Genomic DNA, 21,200 nt, shown 5'->3' on the forward strand with positions numbered 1-21,200 from the left:
GGATCTGAATACAAACAGATCTAATTCATTTCCTTTAAGTGTTTTGTACTATTTTATTGGGTAATTAAAGCACAGTTTGTCTTTCTGATAAAGGGTATTTCCATTATTTCTCATTATTTACTATTACAAACAGTGCTACAGTGAATGCCCTTGGACTTGTCTCCTGGGGCACTGGGATTTCAGTGGGGTAATTTCCTAGTGTGATATTGCTGAGTCATAGGATTTACACATCATCAGGTTTATTTCAATATTGCCAGAGTGTTTTCCAATATGACTGTGCTGTCTTACACTCGTTTTCAGCAAAGCTGGAGCTACCTTTCTAAAACCAATATGCCAGATATACACTTGGTATAGTTTGGAGACTTTTCTACTTGAAAATTTTACTTCAATTCCCACCAAGTATCCTGTGTGTGTGTGTTTTTTTTTTACTTGTATTTCCTCCACTTCCACACGGTTATTGGTTTGACTTCCTTAGAACAGAGCATGGGGCACCTGGCTGGCTCAGTCCGTTGAGCATCTGACTTTAGCTCAGGTCATGATCTCATTGTTGATGAGTTCGAGCCCCACGTGGGGCTCTGTGCTGACAGCTCAGAGCCTGGAGCCTCCTTTGGATTCTGTGTCTCCCTTTGTCTCTGGTCTTTCTCCACTCATGCTCTGTCTCTCTGTCTCTCCAAAATGAATAAACGTTAAAAAACAAAACAGAACACTCTGCTTTATTCAAGTGTTCTTCCAGAATGAGTCTTTCCCTTAATATAAATTTCACTCTCTTACCTTCATTCTCACTATTGGAATGAATAGAATTTGTGACCTTGTTGACATTTTCATAGATCTTGAGAGGATTGTCTAAACACTTTATGCATGGTTTCTTTTGAAAGGACATGAAAACAAAATAAATGTCGGTATCAGCATTAATTGATATCCTTAAATTCCTTAAGTTTTTTTTTTTTTTTTAGACCTACAGGTATCTAAATTTTCATTTTACTGTCCCACAAATATAGACGTTAATGCAATGTCCAAGAACACCTTCTTGAACTTGGAATTGTTGCTCTAGCTTGAAACTTGTTGAAACATTTCTTCACTTCTAGTTCCTTCTGCCTTTTTTTCTTTTGATTTAACTTTAGTTTTTATTTTTTAAAATTTACTTCCAAATTAGTATATAGTGAAGCAATGATTTCGGTAGATTCCTTAGTGCCCTTTACCCATTTAGCCCATCCCCCCCTCCCACAACCCGTCCAGCCACCCTCAGTTTGTTCTCCATATTTATGAGTCTCTTTTGTTTTGTCCCCCTCCCTGTTTTTATATTATTTTTGTTTTTAGTTCCTTCTGTCTTGGAAAAAGAAAGTTGGGCCCTGCCTGATACAGTAGATGGATATAGGCTCACTGTCCTTGTATAGTTTGGTTACATGCAGAATTTTGCACATAGTGCGCCCTTTAAACAACAAGAACAACAACAACAAAAAACACCTGAGCTCTTAAATGGAAACAAAGTTGAACTGATGATGGATGGTGATGATAGGGCCCAAGTGAGTACCTAGGGCTTTTCTTAGTTCCTGCTCAGTGCTCACATGTGGGTATCTTCGTTTTCCCGCTTGGACTCCCCTTCTACTCGAGGAATGAACAGAAATAGGTGTCAGTGCCTTCTGGCCCATTGTTTCTTGTTCTAGAAACACTGAGTTTAAATGTGAACTCTTGGGGGGGGGGGTGCGCCTGGGTGGCTCAGTCAGTTAAGCATCTGACTCTTGAGTTCGGCTCAGGTCATGATCTCACAGTTGGTTTCTTTGAGCCCCGCACTAGACTCTCCGCTGACAGTGTGGAGCCTGCTTGGAGATTCTCTCTCTCCCTGCCCCTTCCCCCCTCAAAACAAATACTTTTTTAAAAACCTTACCAAAAAAAAAAAAAAAAAAGATAAATGTTCACATTTAACATCACAGACCAGAAAGGGTCCAGGATGACCTTGAGCCAAGTATACAGGCGTACATTTTTGGCCCCTCTAAAAACTTTGGTTGGGGACCACAAACCAGGACCAGGAGGCACTGGTCTTATTATGATGAGCCCCCTTGAGGAAATGCCACGTGCTGTGAATATATGTTGTCATGATGTGACATTTTGTGACATAGTTATGACATTTATTTTGGGGGGACTTAGGTGAAACAGATGGTGTCACTGAGGACTGTGGTATAGTGCACGAGGAAGGTGACTCGGGCTGATGATGGTGATGGTGGAGAGAGAGACCGTTCTTGGAAAGCATGTAGGAGGCAAGTTCAACTCCATTGGGTGATGGCTGGGCACTGGGGGCCGAGGGAGAGAACAACATCAAGGTCGAATGAGTTTCCTCAACTCTGGGGGCACGGCTATGGGATCTAACAGAGTACCTGCGATTTTCGTCACTTTTCCATTTGAGTTAGCGTAAAGTCAGTATTAGCAGAAGCCGGGGAGGCACAGCCTCACGTCCTGTGCTACGTTGTGTGATGTTGGGAAAAGGCCTGACAAATAGCCACCTACTTTTCCCCTCAAGGCAAGTAGCAGTTCCAATCAAGCAGGCAAAAATGATAGGATTCCTGTCGTCACACTATATTTAACTTGGGGGGATTTTTGCTAAGATGAGAGTATAGGGAGAAACCTTTTTATACCCATTTTCAAGACTGACTGGCTTGTGCCTGGTGTTCAGATGAGCCAGCGTCCAAGTGACACCCATTACACGTAAATACTAGAGTTTCATGTGCTTCACGTGCTGATGATGAAATGGGCTAGAAGCACCAGGGAGAATTGTCCTCCTCAAAACGCTTCATAATTGTTTTCACTCGCAGCTCTCAAGGGAAGTTGGTTCGTGGGGGAAAGGATAGGGCAAAGGGGCTGGGTCGTCAACATTTCTGGCTCCATTTTAGGTAAACATTGGTGTCTGAGGAACTAATGGCTTTGTTCAGCGTCCCACGGGTTGTCAACAGCAGAGTCACGGTTGAGAGTTTGAATCTCGGAACCAGCTTCCTAAAAAGGAAAGCAGAAACCACCGCCACATAATACAGTGGGATCTAACCTAAATGCAAAGTCTGTCTTCAGGTGGTTCAGGGAGCAGATACATCTACCTCATGCAATGATTCCATTCCCTTGCCTTCATTCTCAAACTAGGAATTGCAAGAAGTCATTAATCTTAACTAGAATATAATCCAGGAGTCTCTTTATTCTTCTCAGGCGACATTGATTATCGGTTGTGATCGCCCTGCTGTGCTACCCAAAGCTTCTCCAGCAGTTGCCTCCATCAGATTGATGTTTTGTCTTTGAGGGGTGGGGGAGTTAGTGGAGAGGTTGGGGGTGGAGACAAATGAGCAAAAGCAACAACAACAACAAAACTCAAAACCCCAAAAAAACAAGTCATCTGTTTTAAAATGACTAGAGATAATAAAAGAAACTGTCATCACTAAGCCCTTTGGCCCCCAGCACAGAAATGCTGAGCTAAATTAATCTGAATCACTGTGCTAATTTTAGTCTCTAGTGTAACCAGTGAGGCTCTCTGTAAGACTTGTTCTCCATGTGTGTTTGGAAGAGAGCAGTGGAAAAGGCTGATGAGAGGGTAAGAGACATGACTTCCAGGATGCTGTGGGCAGCACTTCAGCAATTAACAGGATCCCATCACTATTTTATTTGAAAAGGACCAGTCGCATCATGGTTCCTTCTGAGAACTGCACCCCTTGCTTCCCAGATGCCCCCTAGGACTGGGATTCCCTTCTGGAATGGCTGTATGTATGTAAGCCCCCAACCTCACACCCCTCGAGAGACCACGTCCTCCAAGCTCCCCAGGGCTCACCTGGTTTCTGGAAACAGGAGCTGATGACCTCTGTGGTCGGCTCAGACTCTGCCTGTGCTGGGTTGGCTAGTGTTACGCATGAGACTTTTTGTCCCATTGTCCCTGCCTGGTTTGAAACAAATTTCATTTCCTTGTATGTGATCTTTAAGAAATTTTTTTTTAGTGTTTATTTTTTGAGAGAGAGTGTGCAAGCGAGGGGAGGGGGCGGAGAGAGAGAGGGGAACAGAGGATCTCAAGCAGGCTCTGTGTTGACAGCAGACATCCTGATGTGGGGCTCGAACTGACGAGCTATATAAGATCATGACCTAAGCCGAAGTTGGACGCTTAATCAACTAAACGGCCCAGGCCCCCCTCCTTGAATGTGATCTTGAAAGAAGAGTTGCTCAGAATGACCTCAAGCAGTCATTAGTAGACCAATCTCAGTTAAGACATTTACAATCCCTAGGAAATAGTCATTCTCTGCCCCCCCTTTCTCTTCTTGAGGGTCTCTCTTTTTTGATGGCTTCCCTAATAGTTTCAGGTGCTGACAACAGCAGTCCCATATTCTCTGCGAGGTGAGAGTCCTTTTATTTCATCTGAAGGAGAGCCTGTTGTGTTTTGTTTTAACCAGTTCTCTGCACGTCTATAACATTCCACTTGCTTTCTTCCCCGGGGTCGCCCGGCTCGTCTAACAGACGGTTACTGCGTCCCGAATGCCTTCGAACAGTTACGTGTTTGAGCCCGGGGGCCTCTCGTGTGGATGTTCCAGCCATGTCAGCATGGCCTCTCCCTTCAGCTTGTTTTGTTTATCCGGCAGCTCATTACTTAGGAGTAGCCTGTCAAAGTAGGTTAAATATCCTTTGGGAAACATGGTCACTCACATCCTCGAGATACCAGAAATATGTTGAATACAGGGGAAGATCGGCTTGATAAGAAAAACGGGATCGACTTGCATCACCCAAAAATATTTTCCTGCTATTCCGGTTGAGTTTCCGAGAACATCAATAAAGCTCTAGCGAACCTACAGGCCATAAATTTCTGCAGCCGACGCATAAAGACACCAAGGGAAGCAGGGAAAATGATTGCTGATGATTCGTTCTAACTACTTGACCTTCTGACCTCTTCTCTAGATATATGACCAAGATGGAACACTACAGCACTTTATTGATGGTGGGGAACCTAGTAAGTCGAGCTGGATGAGGTATATCCGATGTGCAAGGCACTGCGGAGAACAGAATCTAACAGTAGTTCAGTACAGGTAACGTATGTACCTTGATTTACCACTTCAACGTAGCTGAAGCCCTTTGGCTTGCGTGTACGAATTCAGGCTTGCTGCTGGTTTTAAAACCCTGCAGAGTCCTGCAGAACCCTGGGAGGACTGGCAGACATTGTTTTCCTAGGTTTTTGGAATCTCCTTGGTTCTTGAAACCACACTATCCCGAGAGTTCAGGAGTAAAGATGCTCCCGGAAGGGCCTCTTTTACTCGGTGCACGTGGTGTAGTTACTTCCACGCCACTGCCTGAACATCCACAAGTGCCTGAATGAGCTGGGAAAACTTGCCGATGCGGGGTGATTCCCCCACAGCCGGTGTGTGCCTGCGCGTAGATAGGAGTTCAGAGATGCAGCCCCAGATCCCGTGCACCCTGCCGTCTTTAGGCTTTCTCCCTCGGGAAACAGTGTCATTTGCACAGAGACGTGGGAGGCCAAGAACTAACTCTCAGCCTGCTCCAGGCTGCTTTTCCCGAACTCTTCAGCTCAGCAGCCATGGCTGAGCCAGAATAACCCATCCCGGTCCCTCAAAAGGTGTCAGAGTGTTTGGCTTTGGCCCTTTGACCATTCAAGATACATTTCGGGTGATCAGGCAGTTCCAGAACGTGGAGAAGCCGCCAGATCCCTGAGAAGTTTGGGCAAAGCCCAAAGGGTAACAGACCCAAAGTGGAGCCAGCCTCATTTTCCAGAATCCCGTTGGGAGGCCTGTGGCTGGGGTGGGGTGGGGGGAAGGTGGGGAGGGGCATGGGAGGGGCAGAAAAGCAAGGTGCATTCCCAGATGCCCTGCCGCATCCGCTCAGTGCACCTGTTGGTCAAGCATTTCCACTTAGTGCTAAAGAAGGCTGAAATGGAGATGGGAACACAAAAACAGATCACAGAGAGGAGGGCGAAAAAAACCCTTTCCTCAAAATCCCTCGAAAACATGTGCCGTATAAATATATGACCTCAGTTATAAACAGCCATGTTCCCTTTAGAATCAGAAGCAACTGGTTAGCTTTATTAGGCACCACAGACACATCAAAGCAGAAGGTCCTGTACTCTGCAACTTGGCTTCTTGCCTGTGGCTATTTATTTTCTTTCTTTCTCCTTCTTTTTTTTCTTTTTTAGTTTTTAAACATGAAGCTTAAAAAAAAAAAAAAAAGGGCTTTATACCCCTCGTAGGTATAAGGCTGCACAAATCTGGCTGGCTCTCCGAAGGTCTCCAGTTCAAAGGGAACATATTTGGGCAGCATGTGACTCACTGCCATGGTTTCCTGGGCAGTTATATTTCATTAAATAATGGTTTCAATGAAACCGTGCATGACGGTATTTGGTTACTTGACTGCAGCCGCATTTCTGTCATGAAGTTTTTATGAAAGCCGGAGCTAGAAAATTAGTAAAGGTTGGGTTTGTCCCTCTAGCAAGAGATAGTCTGGCCGGTTCCGTAATGAGCACCTGGGGAGCTCTTGAGGCAAATTCTGAATTTGGGGGAAACAAGAAACCCCTGAAGAGTAAGGCAGTTACCTATCTGTCAGTAGTAAGTGGATTTTACAGCTAGCCTTTCATGATAGTGCTTCACCTTCTAGATCTCTCTGCCGATCTGTTTTCGATTACTTCGGATCTTTCTAAAATGAACTACAAAAACACAATTTAAAAAACTGGCATCCATCACCAGTGGCCACGTCCAAGAGTAAGAAAATAGAAAAGTTGGACCCCAAAGAGCCAGCTTAATTTTTATTGTACATGAACGTCCTCTTCACAAAAAGTCAGCTGGTTTAGATTCATTCTGTTATGATTTGTAATATCTAAATGGAATTTTCTTCAAAGCGCCCTTGATTGATTGACCCTTAGCTGAACGTTTTGTTTTTATTTTGAGGCTGACAATAATGTTTGTTGGCGTGTGCTGTGCTTCAACTGCGTTGGGACGCCATGAGGCTATCTTTATGAGTCATCCAACCACAATACTAAATACATGTCAGCAAAGGAAATATTATCTGAAGAGGGAAAAATTCCTTTGATGTGCTTCAACATGCAGAGATTTCTGCGAGTTTTGGAAGCTTTGCCCGCTTGTAAGGAACGGTGTACCCTTACACATTTTTTTTTCTTTTTTTTTTTGCCCACCCCTCCCTTTCGGCTTACTCTGTGCCTCAGAAGACCACCCATTGCTTGAAAACAGTTCTGTTCTTTCAGCGGCAAAGTGTGTCATTTGGTTTTTAGCACATTCATTTGCCGGGCGCTGTGTTTATATTAAGGGAAGCCAAACCGAGAGATGAAATGTTACAAGGGTGAAGTACAAAGTCGACTCAATTTTTCTCAAGTTAGGAGATGCCGGTGATTTATAGCTCGGCTCCAATTTTGATTTTTTTATGTAGCAGTGGAAAGAATTAATAAAATGCACAGCTCTTGGAGATGCGGAGGGAGGCAGGGTGGCGAGGTCCGCACAACTGGCTGGAGTTTTTGTCAGATATTCATAGAATGTTGGGAAAAACATTCTGCTTAGTTAGCAGTGCCCTCGTGAGACAGAATGGCAGCAAGTAAGGAAAATAACAAGATAAATGAAATTTTTGCAGCTGCAAGTAAAATATTGAGAATCTGCACTTTTTTTTTTTATTGATCTTTATGATCCTATTGCCAAGAGCCACTTTGTGGTGACAAAATATGTTGACAAGTGCATATCTCACTGCCATGAAAAATGTGGAGAAGGATTTGCCTTATGTCTGCAGTGTTCTACAAGGAGCCAATTGCCCTGCCAAGGCCATTCCTTACAGAAAGGCTAAATTTAAGGCCCACCAACCCTAAACACTTTTATCTTGAACTTGAGGCTAATATTTGTAGCAATTCTTCATTGAGGAAACCAGTCACGGTCTCCTCATTTTTTTTTTTTAATCTGTAGGTTTTTCTTTACAGTACCAAAGCTGTTTTAAAAAATGTTTATTTCTTGGTGCCTTCACTCTGTCATTTCAGAGGGTAATCTTTCAGCCAGAGTAAAGTGCTCCCCTTGTATTTAATGAACTTCCATTCATTTTCCCCGGAAGAGGGGTTTTCTCTTCTCTTGTGTCAAACTTGAGAAGATAGGCGATGGGGAAGATTTTTACTTTCCTCCGTCCTTAAATCACAAAGCCGCTTAATTTTATTACGGATTTGGGGACTCCCATTGCCACGTTGCAAGAATACGTGTAATGCCTTTCCTTCAAAAAGGAAATCAATAGTATTAATTGATAGATGAAGGTGAGGCACCAGCATCTACAATTTGCCGAGAGATGGAATTTTCTCATTAATCTGAGATGGAGTTTTTTGTTTTGTGTTTTGGTTTTTTTTCTCAACGTTTATTTTTATTTTGGGGACAGAGAGAGACAGAGCATGAACGGGGGAGGGGCAGAGAGAGAGGGAGACACAGAATCGGAAACAGGCTCCAGGCTCTGAGCCATCAGCCCAGAGCCCGACGCGGGGCTCGAACTCACGGACCGCGAGATCGTGACCTGGCTGAAGTCGGACGCTTAACCGACTGCGCCACCCAGGCGCCCCTGTTTTGTGTTTTGTTTTTAATGAGCCCCTGGTTTTATGCCAGCTCTTGGGCCCTGTATGTGTCTCTTCAGCCAAGATGTTCTGTGGAGGGACATTGTGGAAATAAACTGTAAGGTGTTTATTATACCGGGGTAGAGGCTGTAATTGGTTGCTGGGAATGATAAGGTGGGTGCAGATTTTATTACAAACAAACTGTTTAGATGGAGCCGGGCAGAACTTTTTCGGGGCAATGAAAATGTGGAGGGGGGGGGCACCTGAATCCTACCTATTACTAAGCTGGGTTTTCTTTTGTTTTGAATAGGTCGAATATATTCTACCGAGCCTGTATAGATATTCCCAGGGGTACCGAGCTTCTGGTGTGGTACAATGACAGCTATACGTCTTTCTTTGGGATCCCTTTACAATGCATTGCCCAGGATGAAAACTGTAAGAATTTCTTTTAGCTCTGAATTCACATCTCAAAATACTTATTTGAAAGCTAACCATTTAAGAGTGTTGCTTGAGACTCCTGAAATCCAACTCACCCTGATACGTCATGCAAATGTGCACGAGTCTGTTCCCTCATTTTCTTCTCCTCCTGTCCTTTGCTTTTTTACAGGGCATCTTATGTAAGCCGGTCCTTTCCTCACCAGTATTTATTGTCAAAGCCATTGTCATAGTTTTAAGTAGTCGCTGGTAGCAGTAATGAGGCAGCTGGTATTTAAAAAAAAAAATTTTTTTTATGTTTACTTACTTTGAGAGAGAGAATGGAAATGAAAATGAGAATGAGTCAGGCACAGGCAGAGAGAGAGAGAGAGAGACACAGGATCCGAAGCAGGCTCCAGGCTCTGAGCTGTCAGCACAGAGCCCGACTTGGGGCTCAAACTCACAAACTGGGCAATTGTGATCTGAGCCAAAGTTGGAGGAGGCTTGACCGACTGAGCCACCCAGGTACCCCTGAGGCAGCTGGTCTTTATTGAGCACCTACTCTGTGTCTGGTACCGTGCTTGCCACTGCATGGGGTTACCAGAACAGCACAAGCTGTAACTCCTGCTCTGCTGGGGTACATGATCTTGCCAGAGTCACATCATAGGCAAAAATAAAATAATAAGAAAACGGTGCTGTCTACTTAGGGGTCAAAGCCCTCCAGGCAACTGGGGGTGCTAAGTAGTCATTGGAATGAGAAACAGTAGCAAAAATCATAGACACGTGACTGAGGAGTTTGTCTTTGCAAATTTTCTAGTCTAACATGAACTATTTAATTTGTATCTTTATTACCAGGGCAGTCATTATCTCTAAAAAAAAAAAAAAAAAAAAAAAGTCTTATCTAGGCAAACAGGACCTGGGAGCCGTTTTTATTAAAACTTTTATTTTTGTTTTTATCAATTCTTTGGAAAGTATTATAAGGTGATGTCCAGAATTTGGAATGGAATTAGGTAATGCTGATGCGTTTCAGTGAGAAACACTGGTTTCACTGACACCATTTTAATAAAAAAAATGGTGTGGCAATAAAGCCACCAAACTGATAACGGCTAATTGCAGTGAACTAATAATTTGTCATTCTGTAACAGAAAAAAGGAGCAGAGAGCACAGATCTATTGAAGAAACTTCAGTTTGGAGGAAAAAAAGTGTTATTTTTCCTTTCCCACTTACTTTCTCACACACATGCACAAAGACCCCCCCCCCCCCCCCCAAAAAAAAAAAGTTTGTGTTACTCCTGATAAAAACGCTGCTGGTCAGATATTTCTTTTTCGTGTTGTCTTTACTTTCTTTGCCAAAAAAAAAAAAAAACCCTCAGGAAGCGTATTGCCATCAAATTTCTCTTTCTACTTTAACCCCAAACCAACCTCCAATCAAAAAATGAATCTTTGGACCTATAGTACATTCCTCTTACTTCCCAAGTTTCCATTGGAAAGTTTCTTTTCTGCAGTGATACTGGGGTATGAAGGAGTGTCTGTTTTTCTGGAGAAAAACCTCAGTGTTGGACATGGAGTGTGTGGTTGGTGTTTGAGGCAGAAATGGACAGGACACCAGAATGTTCTGTCTTCTCAGGACAGCTCCATGCCCCTGTTCCCCCAGACTAGACCGAAGTCCATGTACAGAGAAACAGCAGTTTCCGGCCCTCTAGCCTGCTGACATGGGCCTGTCCTGTGAACCTTGACGTAACCTCACCTTCTGAAGTGTGGAAGTTGATCCAGAAGCCTTCCAGAAATCCTGTGAGGTCTGCTGTTCGCTCCTTTACCACAGCCTGCTACAGACTCTGAAGATGTTACTGTGGTGTGTGTGTTGAGAAAGGTCTGAAGATAAGCTTATTGAAGCCTAGAGTTCTCAGGTACCTAGGCACATAGTCCAAGGATGTGTTCATTCATTGCGCAGATACTCATTGAACACCCGTAGTGAGCTAGTGTCTTCGTAGATGCTGCAAATGCAGCAGCCAAAAAGCAGATGGGAATTCCTGCCCTCAGGGCACTTACATTCTAGTGGAGAGAGGCACAGTAATGAATGAATGAATGAATGAATGAATGAATGAATGAATACATGGCTTGTCAGGTGGTACATTTTGTAGAGTGGCCAAAGCAGGGGAAGGGGTGAGGCATGCCAGGAGTTGTGAGTTGTGGTTGGCAGGAGTGAGCGGGGAAGGCCCTATCTGGAATGTGCCTTTGGGGTGAGATTGGAGAGGGAAGCATCAGCCACGTTTGCTATTTGGGAGAAGAATGTTCCCGGCGGCAAGATGAAAAGAGTAAAGGCCCCACGATGGGGATGTTTCTGGCCTGTTGGAAGAGTATCGTGGAGGTTAGCACGGGTGTTGTGGAGGGCGTGAGGTGAGGACGAGTTAACTCAGATGTGGGGTGGGACCGGAGCGGGGACCCCGTGGCGCCCAGGAGGCTCCTGTCGGAAGCGTGGCTTTTCCTCTGTTCAAGGGCCAGGCGAAGGGCGCTATGGCAGAGTTCTGAGCTGAAGAGTGAGATGTTCTGGCTGCCATGGTAACAAGATTACGCTGGCCATTGAGTGGAGACCAGACAGTAAGGGTGGAGGGAGGAGCAGGGAATCCAGTTCCAGGCTCCTGCAGGACTCCAGGGGAGAGGGGGTGGTAGTCCGGGCTAGTATAGACATGGTAGAGGTGGTGAGAAGTGGCTGGATTCTGGAAACGTTTTGAAAGTCAAGCCAGGAGTGCTTCCGGACACACTGGATGCTGAGCGAGAAAGAAAGGAGTCCAGGATAACTCTAAGGCTTTGGTCTGAGGAACTTGAAGAAAGGAATGGCCAGCTACTGAGTTAGGAGTCAGAAATGGAAACCACCATGGAATTACTTCTATTTAAAAAAAAAATAAAAAGCTTATTTATTTATTTTGAGAGAGAGAGAGAGAGAGCATGCGTTCATGTGCGCAAGCAGGAGGGGGCAGGGGGAGAGAGAGACAGAGAGAGAGAGAGAGAGAGAGAGAGAGAGAGAGAGAGAGAGAGTCCCAAGCAGGTTCCACACTGGTAGCGTAGAGCCGGACTCGGGGTTCACACTCACGAACACAAGATCATGACCTGAGCTGAAATCAAGAGTTGGCGGCTCGAGCTGAGCCGCCCAGACGCCCCTAAGTTTTAAAAAATGGTTTCAGGTTATTTACTTGTTTTGTTGAGAAATAGTACACGTGCACGTGAGGGGGAGCCATGGAATTACTCCCTAGGGAATGCATTTCTTACCCTTGATGTGATCTCTGGGGTGGCAATCACACATTTGCAACATTGCTTGCACGTGGTGTTGCTGTTACGTGGATGAGACAGATGTAGGGGTTGGGCTGGAGGATTTCGGGATCTTGTGTGCCGTTCACAGCCACCGACAACAGGGATCTGAGAGTGCACCCTCTGGTCTTGAGATTCATTGCCGCAGTGTCATCAAAAGGGTACTTTCTGGAAACACCGGATGCTTTGCTTTTTAATCCTTCTGTCTCATAGAGTCCGACCGAGTAAAGCACTCTTGAGGTTGCTGATTAGAGTATTACGTTAACTCCACCGGGATAGATGTTCAACCATTTATTGAAATCCTTGGAAGACAATGTGGAAAACTATAGCAGCCTGAAGTATCGCGGATTCGGTAGATAAATGAAGCGGCTCTTTTGGGTGTTGAGTTCCGAGCTCAAAGTGAGGGTGGAGGGAAGCTTCAAGAAAATTAAGTCATTGACTTAAACGCTCACCAGTGACAATCCCCCTTCCCCCTAAGGGTATTATCGGAATTTTATTTCAGTTCCTGTCTCACAGTCATATATCTGTCATGTGATTGGCCACCCAAGAAACCAGCAGAAAGCTTCATCAGATAGTGTGGGGGAGATATATGACCGTACCTCTGAGATGGATTCCCATTCCGCATGATTCACGGAGAGGGCTGGGAGTGCTTTATAATGAGGGTTCCTTATTCTGCACAGAGAAAATACTCTGTGTGATTTAAAAGCACAAATGTGTGAGAGGGCATGGGCAGATAATTTAACAGATAGCCTTCCACAGCCCTGAGTAATTTAAATCATCTCAACTGGATTAGCAATTCTAAGACCATTTTTATCCTACGGAGCGAGCCACAAAATAAATTAGGTACTTTAAAAAGCTTCTTGATACTAGAGACAAAATACCTCCACAGGGCCGCCTCCTAGTGCTCTGCACACACCAATTACTAAATGCCCACCCCCCCCCCCAGATGAATATTGAGAATTTTTTTTGCCATTATTTGAAGGGATTAAACGTTTCAGCCAGATTTTTCTTTGTTAATGAAGTTGATACATGGCCCAAGACATTCAAGGGAAATATGATTTTACTTAGCAAATAATACTTATTAAGCCCTTTCATTTATTAAAATATCGTTTTCTTCCCATGGTTCTTTCAACAGTGAAAGTACACATTTCCTATTGAGCGTGTGCGGTGGGTTCAGGCCTCAGTGACTGCCCCCCTCCAGCGGCAGCTGAGAGGCGGTGGGGGCACACTCAGGTGCCCAGACAAGCCCCCGAAAGCCGCCTTGCTGCTCAAAGAGAAGGCATCGTTTGACACAGGCATTTGGGTTCTGGAAGCAATTCCTATGTTATTTTCTTTGTAAAAAACCATGGTTATAAATGTAATAGAGCTCCAAGCAGAGAGCCGCTCCATCCACTCTAGACCTTCCAGAAGAGCCCGAAGGAAAGCCTGTGTCGACAGATTGCATCCGCGAGAAGGAATGAGGCTCCCCAAAGCTTCCAGTGGGGGATTAGCTCCTGCGGAGTGTAAAGACCAGAGTGTATTCATATTCATTTCAGAGGAAGTGGAAAAAAAAAAACCCAGGGAATAAATGTTAAACAAGTCTTCCTGCTGCTTTTTCTGTCTTGGCAAGGGAAGCCAAGGTAACAGAATGTGAGAGGCAGTGGGCGCACTGCCCCCTTCCACTCCCCTCTTCCTCTTCATTTTACAGAGCAGAAAACAAAAAGGGGCATCTCCGCCTCATGCCCCTTACCCTGTCACACCACCAAGAGGGAGGCGCTAGGCCCAGGCTCAAGCTTACATCTGGAAACACGGAGGAGTTTCCATTCCATTTGGGTCCCGCAGGGCCATCTGTGTGCCAAGCCCTGTGGGGAGGGTTGTGACGAGGTAGAGGAGCTCAGACCCTGTCCTCAAGGCTAGAAGAAAGCACTGGAACACACAGCGTACCAACCAGATACAACACAGGAACCGGGTGACATGGCCACGGCTGTGAGCCTTAGCTCGGGGGGATTGGGCTGAGCATTCGTGAGGTTGGTAGGAGTCCAGGCTCCAGGCCCTTTGAGTACCATGGGCAGCTGGGATTTGCCTCTTCACTTAAGCCCGGGAACTAGAAGTTCCTGTTCTCTCCCTGACTGAGGACTAGAAAAATACTACCCACAGTCCTGGAAGCCAAGGAAATGTCCATCTCAGGCCATTGGTAAAAGCAGTGCCTGGGGTGCCTGGGTGGTTCTGTCAGTTGAGCATCCAACTTCAGCTCAGGCCACGATCCCATGGTTCTTGAGTTCGAGACCTACAACGGACTCACTGCTATCGTTGCAGAGCCTGCTTCGGATCTTCTGTCCCCCCTCTCTCTCTGCCCCTCCCCTGTCCATGCACGCGCTCTCTCTCTCAAAAACATAAAAACAAGCAAACAATGCCACACTCTAAAAGCCAGCCCTGGCTATGGGATGTTGTGGGGTTAGTTTTGTACTGCCTGCCAGGTCTGGAAACCCTGGGCCAACAGAGATTGGTCAAGGACTGGAGAAACCTGTAGGGTGCTAAAGGAAGCAAAGAGAAGTCACCCCCTAGGGATGCCTCAGTACCTGCACAGGACTCCCAACAGAAGGCAGCAGCTGCTGAGAACGCATCTGCAGTGAGAAGTGACAAACAACGCAGGGAAACCCACTGTTGTCAGAGATTTGGTCTCTTTGGGTGCTTTGGAATGCTCTGGGGGTACCACCTAGATCCCAACCTTGCTATTAGATTGCGGCACTCATTCCCCTGGTGGGGAGGAGATTAAGGGGCTGCCGTCTGTCAGAGGAGTTTGTCTCCAGGAAGTAGCTTCAGCCTAAGAGAGCCACTTTGCCCTTGGTCCTACTCCCCCTCTGTGTGGCCCATGTTCAGTGACTGGGCAGTGTGGGTGGAGGCTACTAGGGACTGGTTCCCTTGCCCCAAAACAGGACGCCTGTGAAGGACCTCCATCTCCAGAATTGTCCCGTCTCCTCCCTGGACAGAGTTCTCTTGCTTCACTTCCCTAGAGGTATTGATCCCAGGAGCACTCCTCCGGGAACCTCGTGCACACAAAACTGCAAACCTGCATTTCAGTGCCTTTCCCCGGGGGACCCGATTTAGGTGTTCCGAGATTTGTGTCTCCAGTCCAGACCTCTGTACTGATCCCCGCATTCCTATCTAGTTGTGTGCTCCGTATCTGTCCTGGTATCGGACCGGGGTGCCCAGCTGGGCACATACCACTGAAACCATTCTGCCCCTCCTCTAGTTCAGTAGCTCAGCCCCATTCATCCAGTTCTTTCTAGAAACCTTGGCATCTCACTTTTAGTCACCCTTCTATCTAATCACTTACAAAGCCCTGTTGATTGTATATTCTGGGTTTTTTTAAATTTAAGTTTATTTATTTACTTTTGAGAGAGAGAGGAAGACAAACAATCCCAAGCAGTCTCTGCGCTGGCAGTGGGACTCGATCCCATCAGCCATGAGATCATGAGCTGAAATCGAGTCAGATGCTCAACTGACAGAGCCACCCAGGCGCCCCATGGCTTGCTATTATTCTTATAATGGGTCCCCAGGTCTTTAATATGGTAGCCTATGGGCCACATAGAGTCTCCAGAAAGTATTTTCTATGGTTCACGTCCCGTTTTACAAAATTAGAACTCGCGCGTCATTAGACTGGCCATGACCCTTTCAGTTTGTTACAGACCCTGCGTCCTCCCTTGAGCTCCTTCTCACCTCAGCCTGCCAGGTAGACCCCGTAGCAGAGCTGCCCATGTTGCATCCTCTCACATTGCCTTTTGTTCCCCCTTCCCACCTGTCTGACACCTGTGTGCCTTTTGGGGCTCACATTCAAGGTCACTGCCTGAGAGAAGCTGTCCCTCACCCCCCCTCCCCCCACCTTTCCTGGCGCCTCTTCATCTCTCTCATAGCATGTGTCACACTTGGAGCACCTGTGTCTTGTAAGTGCTCACGTACACGTCCCCCCCCGCCCCCCGGCACGTTTTGTTCTTTTTGTTCCTTCTGAACCTGGGAGATGCCTTACAGTTAATGGTGCAACCTGCAATTAATGGGATTTTAGACTTGACGACACTGAGAACTTACTTGCAAAAACCTTTTGTTTGATAGCTCTCTCACTAGAGTGTAAGTGGTCTGAGGACAGGGGTCGGGGCTTGCTTTTCCCCCCGTACCCACGGCACCAGCAGCTCACGAAGTATCGGCGGACTGAATGAATGGACAGAGGGTGGCTGTACGGATCCTGCATGGGCCCCTCTCACTGTTGTAATTTTCCAGGGTTTGCCAAGTTCATGTTCTTCCTTGACTCTATACCCTGTAGGGCTTTGCCAGTTTTCCCTCTACCCCCTTAATCTTTGTCTGATAGAAGGAAGAGATTTTCCCAGCTCACTGTGTCTTCGTGTGGAAACCCCTCATTTTCTAGGCCACTTTAGTTCATCATCTCTGGGCCTTTTGCAGGCGTCTGCAAGGTCTGTCACCTTTCTGGTCATTTTTTCATACTTTTGGATTGCCATAGCCCACGGGGCTCTAATTTAGGAAGAATAGTCTTCTGTGTCCTTTAAATCCTTCTTTAAAAACACTGTAATTTGTAGATACCAAGAGTCCTATGAAAGTGTGCAGGAACTCTGGGACAGTTTAGAGATCACATATGGTTGCTTTTGTGATAATTATTTCTTCCCGCCATTACTTTCTCCTCTCTCTATGTTATGTGCTCATTTGATTCATTTGTACGGACGATTCAGTTGATTCACTCGTACAATAAAGGATCCCACACCAAAAGTAGAGTCTAGAGTGTAGAATGTAGAGTGTAGTTGCTACTTCTGTCTTGAAAGCGTATTACCTTTGCTTTGAGGTGTCCCAGAGAAGGAAATAATGAGACAGGGCATAGTTTTGTTCCAACCATTTTCACTGTTACTGCCTCATATTATTATCATTACCTCTGATCCCAAATATCCTAGATTATTTTACAAACTGGTATGCGTTTTTATCACCCTGTTGACATTGCCCATTAGAGTTAAATTCATTTGCTTACCCATTCTCGTGCTTAATATAAAGGTGAGGCAACCGTAACCGTTTTTGAAAATCTATGAGGTTATTTTCCAAGAGAAGTTGGAAGTCAGAATTCACAATCTATACTTAAAGTATTCTTTATATTAATTTCCCCAGAGTGAAGTTTCTGGCTGGTTACCCTGCTCTCGTGCACACTGATGACACCTTCATTAGACAGTCTTTCCAACGTGTCTTCCTTTAGTCTGCCATTTCCCAACCTGCAAGAACTTAGTGTTGCCTAGAAATGTGTGTGTTCCCCTGTGCCTTGTCTCTTCTGGATAAGTTATAAACAGGGTACACAAAACGAGTTCTACACTGATCTCTGACAATGCTGCTGTTATCTTTTACTAACAAAGTGCTGGAGCGCCCGGGTGGCTCAGTCGGTTAAGCGTCCGACTTCAGCTCTGGTCATGATCTCGTGGTCTGTGAGTTGGAGCCCCGCGTCGGGCTCTGTGCTGACAGCTCAGAGCCTGGAGCCTGTTTCAGATTCTGTGTCTCCCTCTTTCTCCTCCCCCCGCTTGTGCTTGGTCAAAAATAAATAAACATTAAAAAAAAAACTACTCAAACATTCCTCCTGATTTTGCAGTACCTGTTTAAAGAGTAACATTCAGGACGCCTGGGTGGCTCACTTGGTTAAGCATCTGAGTTTCGATTCAGGTCATGATCTCACAGTTCGTGGGATCCAGCCCCACATTGGGATTTGTGCTGACAGCATGACAGCACAGAGCCTGCTTGAGATTCTCTCAGTCTCCATCTCTCTCTGCTCCTTCCCTGCTTTCTCAATCTCTCTCTCTCTCTGTCTCTGTCACACACACACACACACACACACACACACACACACACACACACACACACGATGAACATTAGGGGTGCCTGGCTAGCTCAGTCAGTTAAACATTTGACTTCGGCTCAGGTCATGATCTTGCGGTCCATGAGTTCGAGCCCCGCGTCGGGCTCTGTGCTGACAGCTCAGACCCTGGAGCCTGCTGTGGATTCTGGGTCTCCCCCTCTCTGCCCCTTCCCCGCTCATGCTCTTTCTCTTTCTCTCTCAAAAATAAGTAAACATTTAAAAAATTAAATAAAAAAATAACATTCTGTGTGCAAAGATTTTCTTTTGAAAGTCTGAAACATATGGGCAAATTTCATATTGATTATACATTTTTGCCTCAGAAGTTGAAATTATGTGTAAATATTTATATACAGAATATAGACATATAAACGTGTATATGGGTATGTATCAGTATTTTTATAGTGTATATGTATATATGACATCTATGTTTATGTTTATCCTATATTTGCATACATGCCAAACCCTATACTGCGTATAAAATGTTCTTTTTACTTTTGAAACACAGCTGGTGAGTGATGAACGGTCTAGGAGTGTGGCTAGAAAAAAACGACTTGGCAGTTAGAAGGCTAAAGCTTCCAGCTCAGATGTGTCCTCTGTATGTGTGACCCTGGTTGAGTTACAGTATTGGACCTTCTGGGGCTTCAGCTTTTTTTATTTGTAATAAGAGAGGGTTGGATTAGATCAGTGATTTTGGAACCTGATTGTACATTAGAAGTACTTGAGGGAGCCTCTAAAAATGCAGATGCCCAGGTCCTACCAAGAGCTTGTGATTTAATTTTTTTAAGCGTATTTTATTTACTTATTTGAGAGAGAGCTGGGAGGGACAGAGAGAGGGAGGGAGAGAGAGACTCCCAAGCACTGCCAGCACACTGCCTGCACAGAGCCTGCTGTGGGTCTTGAACTGATGAACTGTGAGATCATGACCTGAGCCAAAACCAAGAGTTGGATGCTTAATGGACTGAGCCATCCTGGTGCCTATGTGATTTTAACTTTTTAAAAGCCTCCCCTGTGAGTATAAGGTGCATTCAACTACGTAGACTTCTTCCCAGGTCTGTGAATCTCTTTTTTTTCCCTTCCCAAGATAGGATGGGCCATGCCGACAGAGTCCTGTACACAGAGCTGTTCCTTTTATTGGATGAGTGTCACAGCTGTGATTGTACAGAACACCGTCTGGGTTGGAAGGCCCTTAGTGGCAGCCCATCATCCCCCATGAGTCTCTGCACATGGTCTCTCCCTGTCCTCTCAAGTGCGGAGCCTCCCCGTGTCCACGGTCCACTACCATTTTCTCTTTGTAGTCGAGCACGCTTGAGTTTGCATGCTACGTGGGCATCTCAGTGATGGTCTGAGGGAAGGATGAGAGCCCTCACTTCGTATGTGTCCTCCCTTGTGGCCTTGAACCAGTGGCTAAGGGCCATAGGTTACTTCCCACGACCCATCTTTTTGCCTGTCAACCTCTTCAAATTTTTTGGCCTCTAATTTTCTTCTTTGGCCACCCTGTGACTTTTTTTTTTTTTTAACTTTTATTTTAATGTTTTTATTTATTTTTGAAGGAGAGAGAGAGATAGAGCATGAGCGGGGGAGGAGCAGAGAGAGAGGGAGACAGAATTCAAGGCAAGCTACAGGCTCTAAGCTGTCAGCACAGAGACTGATGTGGGGCTCGAACCCACAAACTGTGAGATCATGACCTGAGCCGAAGCCAGATGCTCAACCGACTGAGCCACCCAGGCACCTCTCGGCCATCCGGTGACTTTTAATCTCTTTGACTCCTGAAATAACCAGTTAATACATTTTATTGCCACAGTACTGACTTAATACAAGAATAATAGTTTGAAAGCATATTCTAATCACCTTTCACCCTGTGGGTTGACCAGTGAGTGCATGATGTGGATTATTAGCACCGTAACAACTTAAAGAAAAACAGATTTCACATGTATTAGGTTTCCTTCCTCAAAAATGTTTCTTGTTTTTGCTGCTTTTACCACCATTCCAGTTTACATCCATCTTTCTTCATTCCAGTGTCTTCCCTAAAATAAGAGTAATGGTGGTCGTCGTTGATGGATACTTCCATTATTGCATTTCCGTGTCATGACGGGGTTTAAAGATGAAGCCACTGCTCTTAGGCCTCAGCATCTGTGGCGTGGCACCCGTGGCATTTTCTACATTCTGTGCATTAGCTTAATCCCTACGGGGACCATTTTACATCTTACCAAGGACGCGGTTGTAGATGTCAACGTTCTGTGCTTGCCACTGGTCTCAAGAGTATTAAAGAGCAGTGGGAAAATGGAGGCTGTCTCAACCCCTTAGCCCTGCTGTGGTTACTTTTAGGATTATGACTCCCACTGTCCCCATCTTACAGATGGGGAAGCTGAGGCACAGGGCGATTTTGAATAACTTAGATGAGATGACTAAGCTAATACAAGGCAGAGTCAGGATTCGAACCCAGGTCTTCCCGGTCCCAAACCCGAGTTGCCAGCGCTATGCTGTGTTGCCTTCGACTCTGACCTTAGCTACTGCATCCTGTCTGTAAGTCACATCTGACTCAAACCCTTTTTTCTTGCTATTTCTGTACAGAAACGGTCTGTGTCTGTTTCCTAGACCTGACGTATTTATTTATTTATCTGGACTTTATAGAGCCTCTGAGGTTTACCTCCTCTTGCACCCCGTGTTCCCATGGGGTCAAGAACCATGCCGTTTGGTCAGCCTGTCTCCCTCACCATCCTACTAAGGTGCCAGACTATTGTCTGTAGGCATCTTTCACCTCGTTCCGTTCATCTTTCAGCCGGTTTTTCTGGAATGTCGCATGCTGGCAAGGTTCGGTGGAAGGCCTAAAATCCTGGGACCCCAAATCTGTCTTCTCAGACATTGCTCGGGGTTGCCTTCTATGGGCAGAACCCCCCCCCCCCCCGCCATTCTCTCCCCTCTCTTCTCCTTTTGCTGTTTTTGCCTTCTCGACTCTCTCCAAGCCTAGGGTGCAGTGTGGAGCCTCATTCTGGAGTCTTTATGTCTCTACCCATAAGTGAACTGTGAGGCAAAGACGATGTGTAAACAACCCTGAGCGTAT

The 21,200-nt window shown here is 45.6% G+C and overlaps 1 protein-coding gene across 2 annotated transcripts in view; it reads left to right on the top strand.

Moving 5' to 3' along the window:
* PRDM6 (PR/SET domain 6) overlaps positions 1-21,200 on the top strand; it is a 118,066-nt gene that overhangs the window by 67,861 nt on the left and 29,005 nt on the right. For both annotated transcript variants that reach the window (XR_007155586.1, XM_047874853.1), the window contains exons 4-5: positions 4,912-5,039; positions 8,856-8,980. Coding sequence is in view for 1 of the 2 variants with exons in the window: in XM_047874853.1 (XP_047730809.1) it covers positions 4,912-5,039; positions 8,856-8,980 (253 nt within the window). In the remaining variant the exon portion in view is untranslated. The remainder of the gene's footprint in view (positions 1-4,911; positions 5,040-8,855; positions 8,981-21,200) is intronic.

This window comes from Prionailurus viverrinus, chromosome A1, assembly GCF_022837055.1.
Source record: "Prionailurus viverrinus isolate Anna chromosome A1, UM_Priviv_1.0, whole genome shotgun sequence".
Classification (NCBI taxonomy): Eukaryota; Metazoa; Chordata; class Mammalia; order Carnivora; family Felidae; genus Prionailurus; species Prionailurus viverrinus.